The sequence below is a fragment of the Agelaius phoeniceus genome, chromosome 13 (assembly GCF_051311805.1).
Source record: "Agelaius phoeniceus isolate bAgePho1 chromosome 13, bAgePho1.hap1, whole genome shotgun sequence".
Lineage (NCBI taxonomy): Eukaryota > Metazoa > Chordata > Aves > Passeriformes > Icteridae > Agelaius > Agelaius phoeniceus.
In genome coordinates, this window is record NC_135277.1 from 10,799,441 (window position 1) to 10,811,594 (window position 12,154).

General features: G+C 40.1%; 1 protein-coding gene across 1 annotated transcript in view; it reads right to left on the minus strand.

Moving 5' to 3' along the window:
* Window positions 1–5,233: 5,233 nt before the first annotated feature.
* Window positions 5,234–12,154, minus strand: part of SLC12A1 (solute carrier family 12 member 1) — a 42,527-nt gene continuing 35,606 nt past the window's right edge. Inside the window, exons 24-27 of the mRNA XM_077185520.1 lie at window positions 10,621–10,707; window positions 9,098–9,233; window positions 7,079–7,146; window positions 5,234–6,329 (exon numbers count right to left, since the gene is read on the minus strand). Coding sequence (XP_077041635.1) covers window positions 6,194–6,329; window positions 7,079–7,146; window positions 9,098–9,233; window positions 10,621–10,707 — 427 coding nt within the window. The 3' untranslated portion in view covers window positions 5,234–6,193. The remainder of the gene's footprint in view (window positions 6,330–7,078; window positions 7,147–9,097; window positions 9,234–10,620; window positions 10,708–12,154) is intronic.

The window sequence follows — 12,154 nt, forward strand, 5'->3', positions numbered from 1 at the left end:
GAGGTGCCGGCGCCCCGTTCTCCCCCTGTTGTCCGGGCTCTACCTGCCGGCGCAGCCCCTCGGGCACCAGCCCGGCCCGCGGCGCCCCTCGGAACGCGGCGGCGGCGCTGCCGCAGGCTGGCAGGCGGACCCCGCGGGCCGCGCAGCGTTGCCGGGGGACGCGATTGCGGCTGCACGGGCGGGGCGGGGCCCTCAGAGGAGCCCCGGGGCCGTTCTCGTTCCCGCGCCGTACAGCCGGGGACGCTGAGCAGAGCGGGTTGCCCCTCGGCCGGCAAACAGCCGCTGTCCTCCACCGTCACGGGGTGCTTGGGGCTGAGAGGGACCTCTGGAGAGCATCCAGTGTAATCCTGCTGTTAAAGCAGATCCTAGAGCGCGTTGCACCGAGTAGAGGCAGAAAGAAACTCCTTCAGAAATGGTCAGGCCATCACAGAAGCGTTTGCCTTACGAGAGAACAATTCTTGACGATGAGGTGGATGGGAAAACCTGTCAATGCTAGGCCTGCCCTGTTCTTCTGTCTTGGAGCAGAAGACTCATTGTCTTTAATACACTCTGCCGTCTTGCCATTCGATTTATGATGAAATTTTCCCCCTGTTTTTCCTATATCTATGGCTTTCTATCTACAAATAAATATATTCTACAGGACATATGTATATCCCTAGAAATAGGGAATTTCCTGAATTCCCCCATCACTCTCTGCTATGGGCTGAAAAGACTGGCCATTGGATTCATAGTTTCAAAATTGTCCCTGGTGAGGCTAATAGAGATATTTGGCTCTGCATAATAGCTACAGACTTTTGGATTCTTTTTGCTGGTCTAGATATTGCTGGTTTATCTATAGACTATAAGCTAGTCTCTATGATTTTTGTTTTAAACTCTTAAGTGTATGTAATCGTCTCTTTCGTCTATGTTATGTTTTCTAAATGCAGCCAGATGGCAGTGAAACCTTTACTACACATGGCAGTTCAGTTGTGAAAGGTATTTTTAAAAATGTCCCAATCTGGGCTTTGTTTTATTCCTGTTCAGTATTTTCAGTCTAAATAGTATGCACTGTTTTAAGGAGAATATATATGTAACAAAGACCCACGTGAAAAAGCTACTTAAAATATTTTATGGCTTCTGATGTAAGCTATCCAAAAATTGAAGTTTATAGGCTTAGTATCAGATTAGTATCTACTTGTAAATGTTTATTTATACAAGCAGGACTTTATGGAGTTTAGGACTGCATCCTGCATTATAGTGTAGAAAAGGACCAATTTTATGAGTGCCCAGACTTGGGGAAGCAGGCTGGGTTCTAAACTCTGCTTGAGGTAGCCTGGAAGCCCATGAATAATAGAGAGGAAAGGACTCAGCTGAGTGACACTTGTTTTTTCCCAGATCTTTATAAGGGGAACCCCCCAGCCTTATGCTGGAGGTCTAAAACCAAGTTTACCTTGGTTCTGAGAATGTGTTGCTTGCTCTGTAGAGTCAGTAAACCTTCCTGCATTCCTGATGGCTGATTAGTGCTGCTCTCCATCGGGCATTTCCTCCTGCCTTTGGAAAACAATCCTGAGATAAACTGAAATAATTTGCCTTTTTGGCTGGACTGAGAGTAGGAGTGGAGGCTGCTTTGTTGTACACAGAAAGAAACAGCCTCTTTCGGGGTAATAGCCACAAAATTCTTCCTACTGAAGTTTTGGTGTTAAAATGAGGATTTTTATTAGAAGAAAACCCTGGCTTTAAAACAGTGACTTCCCACCCCATTCTTACTTAGCACAGCTGTCTCTTTCACGATGATGAAGGTTTATAATTTAAAAAGGCTGTTATGATGTTGTCTGTTTATAATGAAACTCTAAGTTTGATTGCATGTTTGCAGCACAGCATGGGGGTTGTGGAATTTTGCCATTGCTTTTTACTCTGTTCCAGACAACCTTAGTGTGTTTGATTTTGTTTGAAACTTAATTTCCTCTGATGAAATTCCAGCCAATGACATGCTTGTGGGTTATGGCACTTGTTTGTGGAGAATGTGAGCTGCAGCTCGCTGTATTTGTTTGTTGCCATTTTTCCTTGCAGAGTCAAGGCCAGTGTGAGGTGTTCCCTCAGCAGTGCTGGCCTACAGAGCTGCCAGGGGGCTGTGCCCTGGGTGCCAGCATGAAGAGATGTTTGAGCAGTGGCCTGACCTCTGCTGAAGGACAACACTTGCAAACCTTGACTTTCCTCATCTCTAACTCGAGTGATGAGTCACTCGTTTAGCAAAGAGCTGCAGCACTGAAGGTTTTTGTTCTGCTGCCAAGAGTTGGAGAGGTTACAAGGGAGACAGAGCAGGATCTTGGAGTGATCCACACTCACTTCCTTGAAGTCCAATGACACCAAACCACCAGAGGAAAAAGTTTGAGGGAGACCCCTGAAATTCAAGACCCTGAAAATCCTGAGGGTTACTCACAATCTGTCCCTACAGCTTTGCTGACGGGTCAGGGACCTCTGCCTGAGGGAGGTGACAAACAGCTAAGGGGAGTTAGAGGAGTCACTAGTAGCTAAGACTGTTTGTAGCTGTTTGCCCCATATGTGCAACTGCAGTGCAGATTCCTGTTACCTGTTCATGTCTCTGGCTTGTAAACTACTGATCAGGTGCTGAAACTGCTTTTGCCAAAAAGATCTTGAAATCCCACATGGGATTAGAGAAAGAGAGAAAAAATGAGAAATGTCTATGTTTTCTGAGGATTAGTATTGCTCAGTCAGGAAAGCTTTTGGTAGGACTTTTCAAAGATGTAATGAAAATTGCTGAGCTTTAAGACTGATGAAATTTCCTAGCTGGTGGCTGGAGCTTTGTAGTTTGTGATGATGAAGATTGAGTGGAAACTCCTTCAAGTGTGAAGTAGGATAACAACATGCTTTTTGCAGTGTTGTTACAGTTGTTAATCCTCACAATTCAGTGCCTTTTTGGTTAGGTAGCTTTTCTACTTGCACTGTAGGGTAGCTGATTTAAAAATAAAATAAGGAAACAATCCCTTCAAAAAGAATCTCTGTTGTGATCTAGTGAAAAAACATTGGAAGAATACTGTTCTGGACAGCATAATCTGGACTGTGCTTTAGGGGTGTGTGATCAAGATGGGCAGCTTGCCTGTGGTTGTAGAAAGATCTAAGGAAAGTGTAGTCTCTGAACTATGATGAAATGCTGTCTGTGATACCTGTTGGAGCTCCACTAACACTAGGAGGGAAAGGTAAGATTCACTGATGAGAGGAGCAATAGTGGATCATTTTAACAGGCCCTTAGGCACAAGCTTAGCTGTGCAGGATGCCTAGGCTTTTGAACAAAATTCAAAATATTCTTTGTCCTTGCTTCATAGCAATGGTATTTTCAGACTTAAATGTCCCTGGTCACTTTACCTTGCTTGCTTTTGTTGTGACTGACCAAATCCAGCCTAAATTATATAAACTTGTGGAATTGGTAGCGTGATATAAGCTAAACATGTGCTAGACAGCATTAGAGCTGTATTTTTTCCTAGAGATGTCAAACATGTAATTAGTTTAGTTACTAACTTGATGATTAAAATTCAGGTCCCCAGTGTGTGGTGATGGGGAGTGGGGCTGGCCCAGCCTCATCCCCAGTGGGCGCAGCTGTGAGCAGCAGGTGAGCAGCACTGCCAACAATGAGCCATGGAGTGCCCAGGGGCACTGAGCAGCCACACAGGGAACAGAGGGCACACAGGTGCAGGGCATCAGCATGAGGGGATAAAAGGCTGGGCTGAAGAGCAAGAAGGGCAGAGCTTGGAGCCCTCTGAAGTGGAATGGTGTTACTCTGTGTGTTGTGGCTGTCTCAACTGCAACAGAACTGTCTCTTACAGACTTGGGAATGAGGGAGGTGGACTAACAAAATTTTGCCATGTAAGTTGCAATTTAAGATAGTTCATAATTATTATACTCTCCAAATTGGTCTACAAACATTCAGAAATCGTGGTGAGGAACAAAGAGTAGAAGCTGCTAGGAAAATACTTTGTTTGAATTACTTGTGAATTTGTGGAAATAACCTTCAGGTAGTTAAGTGCTGCTGCATCTTGAGTTTATCCCATTATATTGCTGTGTAGGTACATGTTCTAATTAGTCACTGTAGTGCAAGCAAGAAATTTTATGGAAATGTGTATGTCAGTACTTAGTTTTTGATGACTATTTATTTAGAAAGGTATCTCTTGGGGTTTATTTTTGCAATGCCCACAGCAGTGTGTTTGTGAGAGGGAGGTGTGAGTAGTATTAAAAGTGCCATTGCTGGTTTATTTTGTTTTCATTCTCTTTTTTGGACCTGCTTAGGATCCCCCAGAACAGTTTAGGTCAATGTTCCCTACAGGTTGAGAATTATAGTACTTGGGAATATTGAAGACACAATCCCCATTCATATGCATCATTAAAAGGCTTAACAGAGGTGTAGAATTCCTCCAGGTCCTTGTGTAGGTTGTGGTAAGAAACCCACAAAGCCTAAGTGGAGCCTCCCTAGAAGCTTGGCTTTGGCTGGGTGCCATTCAGATTGTGTCTGTGTGAGGTGGAGAGGATGGTGACCATTGCAATTCCACAAGGAGCTGCAAGGACCTGGCAGCATGCAGCAAGCTCCAGTATCACTGCTGATATCTCTGTGAAGGATGAGAATGATCTCCTTGTTTTGCAGGTGCAGAATGTGAGCTTTGGTTTGCTCAGAGTTGTGCAGGAAGTCTGGTATATGGAGGAAACTTCTATGTAATGCAGTTAGGTTGTAAAATGAGCCTTCAGCCAGATTGTAAATGTGTGAGAGGCAAAGGAAGAACATTATGAGAAAATATCAATATTTAATATCCTGCCTTTAATAGATAGAGAAAATAAAGCATGGATTACTGGGCTACATTACCATGTTCTGCTGAATTGCTGCTGTTGAACTCAGAAAAAATATAAATATTAAATATTTGTAATTTTTGGAGATGGAGTTCTGAATCCACTACAAGTTAAATTCTAATAATTCAAGCAAGATGGAAGCTGAGGCCTGCTTTAAACGATACAATTAGTGAAATCCAGGGTTCCCTGGCTTTCATGAGGTATTCATGTTGGTTGATCTCTGCAAAGGAGTTGCAGGACTACAGAAAATAAATAAATGTTCCTTGATGGTCCTTGATTTAAATAGTGCTTACACATAGGATATAGCTTTACCCATTAAAAAGAGAAGCTGCTTTTCTTGACAGCTGAAATTATGAAGTACCATAACATTGCAGCGTAGAAAATAGAAAAATTACACAACTTAATGAATTGCCTTTATTTGAAGTTAGTGTATAATTAATATTATTTAGAAAGTCAAAAAAGAGAGAAATCTTTTATATAAATCAAAAGTAAGGCATTCAACTGAGCTAATGAGTTTTTGTTTTCTAATCACATAAATCATTGTACATATTATCCCAATGTATAATGTCAGATTATATTAACCCTAACATTCATAGCAAAAATTATCAGAATATCTGATGTTTTACCAATTTTTTTGTGAAATTTACTTAAAATATTTAATTATTTCAATCACACATTCTATTGCATGTCAGAGCTTGAAAATGCATTATCAAGTCTTGTAATAAAGTCCATATTTTTATACATATAATTTTTTGTGACTAAATTAGAAGTATTTGAATTCATTTAAATTAGCACAACATTTTAGGTAAAAGCATCTGCTGTAGGCATAGGTCCTAATTTGGCAATATTACAATCAAAAATCATTGCATGTGTTCTACTTGTATTCCATCAGTTCAGGACTTATACCTGATGGATGCCGTACAGGTTTTGTCTCACAAGTTTGTGCATTTCATTTGAATCCTATTAGCAACTATGATAGTGCAGTTTGAAAAAATTATTTAGAGATTTAATCCTTTCTATTTTATCACAGTTAGTTTTTGCTCTCTATGATAAATATCCAAGATTTTTTCAATACTTTATAAAATCAGAAGAATTTCTTCTTTGTGTGCTCAAAAGATTTGCTGTCTCATATGACATATATATAGGCAGATTTTCCTTCTTTTGCCTGTACTGGAGTGTAGCACCAGCAGGGACCATTTAGATTTTTTTTCTAATTCTTTGCTTTGGATTTATGAAAAAAACCCTGTCAATTATGAAAATTTTGGACTTCTGTTAAATGAGTGTGTCTTTGAGGAACCATTGCCATTAAAAATGTAGCTGTTGGAATCAAGCAAGGCATATTCCAGGCACTGATGTTTTTCTAAGAATAGAAGGTCAGTACATTTTTGTGGTTGCCTCTAACCATTAAGACTGGAGGAAGGTTCTTGGAGAGAATTTCTAGCCAAGCCATGTACAGGTAGTCAGACACTGCTCCTTTTCTTGCCACAGGGAGGCTCCTGTTTGGGCAGAGGGAAAAATAAAATTATCACTATGAAGGCAGGGGTAGCCCAGGCTTCTCATTAAATACTAAGCAGAAAACATCACTGTTCATATACAACTCTGATATAATTACTCTCAAAGATTGTTTTCATATCATAAGGCCTTAATTTGCAAACCTTTGCTCACCTGATGGTACTAGATATTAGCTGCTTTTTGTAACCTTAAACTGGTAAAGACTATTTTTGGGGTTATAAAACTCACAGATAGTATGATTTTTTTAAAAAAGGATAAAAATGCAACACATGCACAGTTTTGGAGTCCATCAGTCAATTTTCTGATCTGCAGTTACTGTGAGATGGGAGTTTTAAAATATGGTCAATTTGTGGTAAGCACTATGTGACCACCCCTTTTTTTGAGACTGAATTAATAGAACTGTAGAGGTTTATCTGTGCATCACAAGTGCAAGCCAATTTATTGAAGCTGTGTACAAAAAAAAAAAAGTGTCTGTAAATAAAAATTCAAATTCTGGAAAGGGCCTTTTTGGGCAATTTTATTGGTGGCCTCCTTTCCTTTATACAATTGCTTCATCACCAGGAAAGATTCGTATTCAGTGCAGTCCCAGAGAAGCATCAGTCCAGATGCAAGTCCTCCAGAAGGTACTTAAAAGATTACTTTTGTGCTCAGTGAATTAACACAAGGGTTTCTGTAGCTCCAGTCCAGAATCCCACTCCACATTATTCTTAGAAACAAAAATGTTGCAACTCACAGGACAATGAGGTTGGCTGCTCTGGAGTGCTCCTGTAAGAGTTCATTCAGACGCACTTGGCGGTAGCTCTGATTAAACACACCAGGAAAAGAAAAATATCAGTCAGGTCAGTGATCCTCAGCTCTGGTGGCTTAGGGACTTCTACACTCCCCCTTGCCTGCAAGATTTTCTGCTGCTGCTTTGGCAGCACTGGAAGCCAGGTCTGCTCTGGGGTCCAGAGTCTCAGCCATGGCAAAATATGAGGCTAAGCCACACTTTTTTGATTGGTGTAGTTATATTAGGGCCACTTTAATGGTTCACTCCTGTGTAAGGTTTCCTGGGGGATTATTTTTGTACTGAACTTACTTTATGATTGAACTCAAGCCCTCCATGTTTTTATGGGTTAACCACAAGTCACAGGGAACAAGAGACCAGGACAGGTTTATGTAAGATATATGTATCTTGACTGATTTTTTAAATTATTTTCTCTTTCCCTAGAGAAAGTAAAAAGCAAATTTTTCTCCATTCAGATCTTAAGTTTTCCTTCTCTACAGAAATGTCACTGTTCTTGTACATACTATATAGGTAAGAACCCTCATAATGTAGCCAGCTGTTACCTCATGAGAATCATCCTATAACATCACCTTTTATCTATGCTGCTGGGTTTTTATCTGTTGAATTGTAAATGTTCTAATGTCCTCTGTAAAATTCCCAGAATTGCCCTACTTCTGAAGATAAGGGGCATGTCTTTTGAGATGTGTAAGCTAAACTTTTTGTTGCTGTTCTTGTTTTACAGAGTAATTTGGTATTTTAATATTGCTGACTCTCTTCAACTTTTGAGGAATTTTTCTGGTTCCTAAATTAGTGACCTAGACAAGATCATGCCTGATCACGTATTTTTTTTTTCTGTTGTATCCTCACTAGTTCTGCATATGAGTGTCTGTGATTATATTCCTGTTATCTTTTATACTGAGGTGTTTTAAGGGCTCTGACTCTCACTTTTTGATAATTTAAGGTGAGAATAATTCTAAGGTTTTCTGCCCATAGCTGACTATATAACCTTATGCTGATTATCAGCTCCATGAGCAGTCAGTCTGCTTCCCAGCTGCTGCAGTGGGTAGTGTAGTGTGTTATCTTAAATCATCATTGATTTCTGCTTATGTTCATATACCAGGCTGTGACTTTTGGCAGCTTTGAGCTCAGAGTCCCAATCCTTGCTCTGTTGAGGAAGTTACCAGCATCATAAAGTGGAGATAACGAAACTCCCAATGTACTCATGTTAATTCCACAGGAGCCATAACTAAAATTGCTAGATCAATTCTCTGTGAGTTAAAGGAGAACTTGTCTCTTAAGGGTGAAGGAGTTTGCATCTTTTTGTCACTGCCCTGATGAATCCTGGTGGTTCACTGGTAAAAAGGTATTTTCCCAACAAATGTAAAGAGCGGACTGGGCTGTAATTCACTCAGTGGATCAGCAGCATCTGCCTTGAAGTTCCTCTGAGCTGCAGGAGAGCTTCTGCGTGGTAGACTGGTTTAGTCTTCACTGCCATTGAGGTAAGAATTCATGCTCAACCCTGCCTTTGGAGAAATTTCTAGCTTAGTTGAAGTGTCTGGGTTCAGTTCTAAATGGCCCAAAGTGGTAAATGTTTGGAACTGCACCCTTTAAGAGATTCAAGCTCCAAAACAGTGGAGCCATTTAATAAACCTCAGCAGACCCAATTAGCTGAGGCTCAGTGCAGTAACTGTGTGGCTTCTGGTTCAGAGGTGGTTTTCATCTGGCTGGCTTTGATGTGGGCAGGGCTTCTCATCAGCCTGGAAAATACTGTGTAAACATGCCAAGGTCTGAGAGAGCTCAATAATGCAATCATAACACACCTCTGCGGCGTTTACAATAGAAATTCAATCTGTAAATATCAAATACAGGTTTGTACATGTCGTGTTTTTAATGCCATATCTGCTGTTTCACTTTTTCTTACTAATCGCCTCAGACGTCTGGAGGGTAAGAAAAGGTAGATATGTAAAAAAGTAGGTGAGGCTTTACCTTCTCCTTGAATGCTTCCAGCTCTGCATCTGTAATTTTCCATGGAGTCTCTCGCTTTAATTTCTCAGCAGTTGTCATATCTTTGCAGCTCTCATGGAGGCGATATGGTTCAATCATCTCTTCAAAGAATTTCCAGCTGAAACAGGAATTACAAAGGAGGCCTTGCTGCAGGGTATGAACTCCCTAACTTATTTCACAGTCACTGTGGATGACGGGCCTCACTGATAATAATTATAGCTGAAAAACATGCAAAATCTTTAACTATTCTTTGTTACATTGTGCCCCAAGTTACAGCTGTGCCACTTCTGTATGTTTGGGTTATTTGAGAATAATTAAAAGGTTATTTGAGGATAATTAAACACTGCATTTAGCAGAAAATTTTCTGCATTGTCCTGGTTCTAGCAAAAATACTGAAATGAATTTTACAGTAACTGCAAACTGCAGTATGTTGGTTGCTAATATTAACAATATGGGTCTCCTCACGAACACTGAACATTTTATTATTGTTTCAGCACTAGCTGGACCAATCACCTCACTGATATGGTTTTAATGCAATGGATAAACAGGTGATACAAATTGCCTGTTACATGGGGCTGAAGGAAACACTGTAGGTTTTTTTGCTATATGTGGACTTGGAACTGTGTTCAGATTTTCTCTCTAAATTTCAAGTTCTTTCTTGAACTTTTGAATGTCTTCATCTGGAGAACCTTATTGTCCTTCAGTACTTCCTTGCTTGCCCATTGTTGAAAATTCACAGAGACTTCAGGGAGTTTCTTTTGTATGGGTGTGAGTCTGAGTATTTCTCTGAGCACTTGGTGCTGACAGGCCTTGTTGTGAAGTGGCAGACTGGGCACAGGCTGGCTTTGGCTGTTTGGCCAGGAAGCCAAGAGATGGGTTAAAGGCTGTGATATGCAACATTTAGTGTTGCTGTTGCTAAGCTGTCATTGTTTGTCAACATCCTCACTGTCTGTTTCAGTATGTAAAATAGTGATAATCCTCTTATTATTCATTCAATAGATGGGGCTCCAGCTGGAAGAGAGATCCAATGGTCTGTCTAGCAAGTGTCTGGCATAGAACTCACTTTTTCAGTTCAGATAGTGCTGATGCAGCAAATGCGTGTGGCTTTTTATGTTCATGCCAGATATTAATTCTTTTTGGTAGCTTTTATTTATGTAAAAACACTGCATTGTACTGGAGGAAAAACAAGATTTGTATTGCACAGTTCTTTATATGATTAAAAGATTTTACTTGAGAGATCAAGAGAGCACTGAAAGGGGACTTTAGGTATCTAGTTATAAAACCTTTATGTTCTTTAGTTGCATTTCTCCAGTCAAGTCTCCAATGGTCCATAGAAACCCTTTTCTTTTTCCTGCTCTTGATACTTAGAAAATGATTACAATAAAGTGACAGTGTTATTTTGTGTTGTGCTTTGTTGTTTTTTTTTCTTTTAGTTTTCAACATAAAAGAAATAAGCTCTAGATAAAGGCTGGCTGCTAAATAGTGGATTTGGTAATGCTTCTTACCTCTCTTTGTTGGGCTTTATATTGATATCACAAATGATATTAATATCAGCAAATTTTATTCTGAATTTGCTTAGGAGTGAAGCCATCCTGAAAACAAAAGAGAGAATGTTTTATCACTGTACTTTGGAGTGCCTTATATCAAAGAACACTTGTAAATGAGTTAGACAACTGCATTTTATATCTTTGACTATATGACAAATTACTTTAAATGCTTTAGTGTTTCAATTTCTAATTGCAGAACTGGATTAATATGATTGCTGTACCATAATTCATTTAACTGATGATTGATGAAAATCACAAAAATAAAAAGAAATTAATAGCAGACAGAGGGCAGGGTGTTTATATTTTGGGAAAACACTGGTACTTTGAGTTATGAAGGAAGAATATTCAATATACAGTAGGTCAGAATTCTCCAATACTTACAGAAGGCTTCTGTTACTCTGTTACTGGCAGAATGCTGTGGATGGAGTTTTACAGTACTGGTAGTGCATGTGTTGGTCAAGATATTGGACCTGAAGGTCCAATACTTAATGAATCTTCATCTTTTTTCATTTATGAATTTATATTGATCTACTTGCATGTTGTCTTTACACATGTTCATAAAAAAATAATTTGCTTTTTTGCCTTTCCTTGGCAGAAGGAATAGTTTATAGGTTTTTGTGTGTTTGTGTTGAGGATAGAGAGGTTTAATTAGGTCTTTTGCCCTTGTTTGAACCATGATTGGGATCTCGTGGTTCTTCCCCACACTTCCTTCTCCCACCTCCTTTTTTGTTTCTATTTTTGGTAGAATAGCTAGCTTTGGATTTTGAAAAGGTCAGAGAGTTCCTAGGAGCAAACCATGGTAGAAATACATATTTGTTTATGACCTGAGAGTTTACTCTTTCTTCTCATGTATTTATATAAAAAGAACATATACAACCTTTTTTTATATAAAAAGCTTGTATAAGTCTTGATGTCCCTGATGGCAATCCTTGTTTTAAACACAATAAAGAGCGAAATCTCAACTTCTGTGAAAAGGTTTTAATATTTGGGGGATTACATGCTAGTAAGAGTCCAATTAAATTTGACTTCTGAATTCAAAATACCTGGCTGAAATTGTACTTGGATGATTTAGTATTAGATCTACCTAGGGAAGGGAGGAATCACCCAGCCCAGATTTGTCTCTGAAGGCTTTTGCATATGGCAGGTAGGCCATGTTCTGAGGAATGCTGGTGTTTAGGTAGCAATACAGACACATCACATTTTCTTGGGGACAAGCTGGTCTTTGTCAGGTGTCCTGATCATGCTGGTTACTCTGGCCTTTGTGGGACAAGCAGGGTATGCAGGGTGTTTCAGAGCTGCCTCTGTGAGAACTGTCATGTTTTGACAAATCCCATTTGGTGGCAAAACTTCCTACTTCCAGCAAAATCAGGTGGCATGGGGGTTCAGGAGCCTGCTTGCAGTCCTGAGCAGCCAGGAGTGGGCAGACTCTGGACCAGGGGCAGAGAACACTTCCCAGCAGGTCCTTGAACAGCTCTAGGGCTGTTTGACCTAA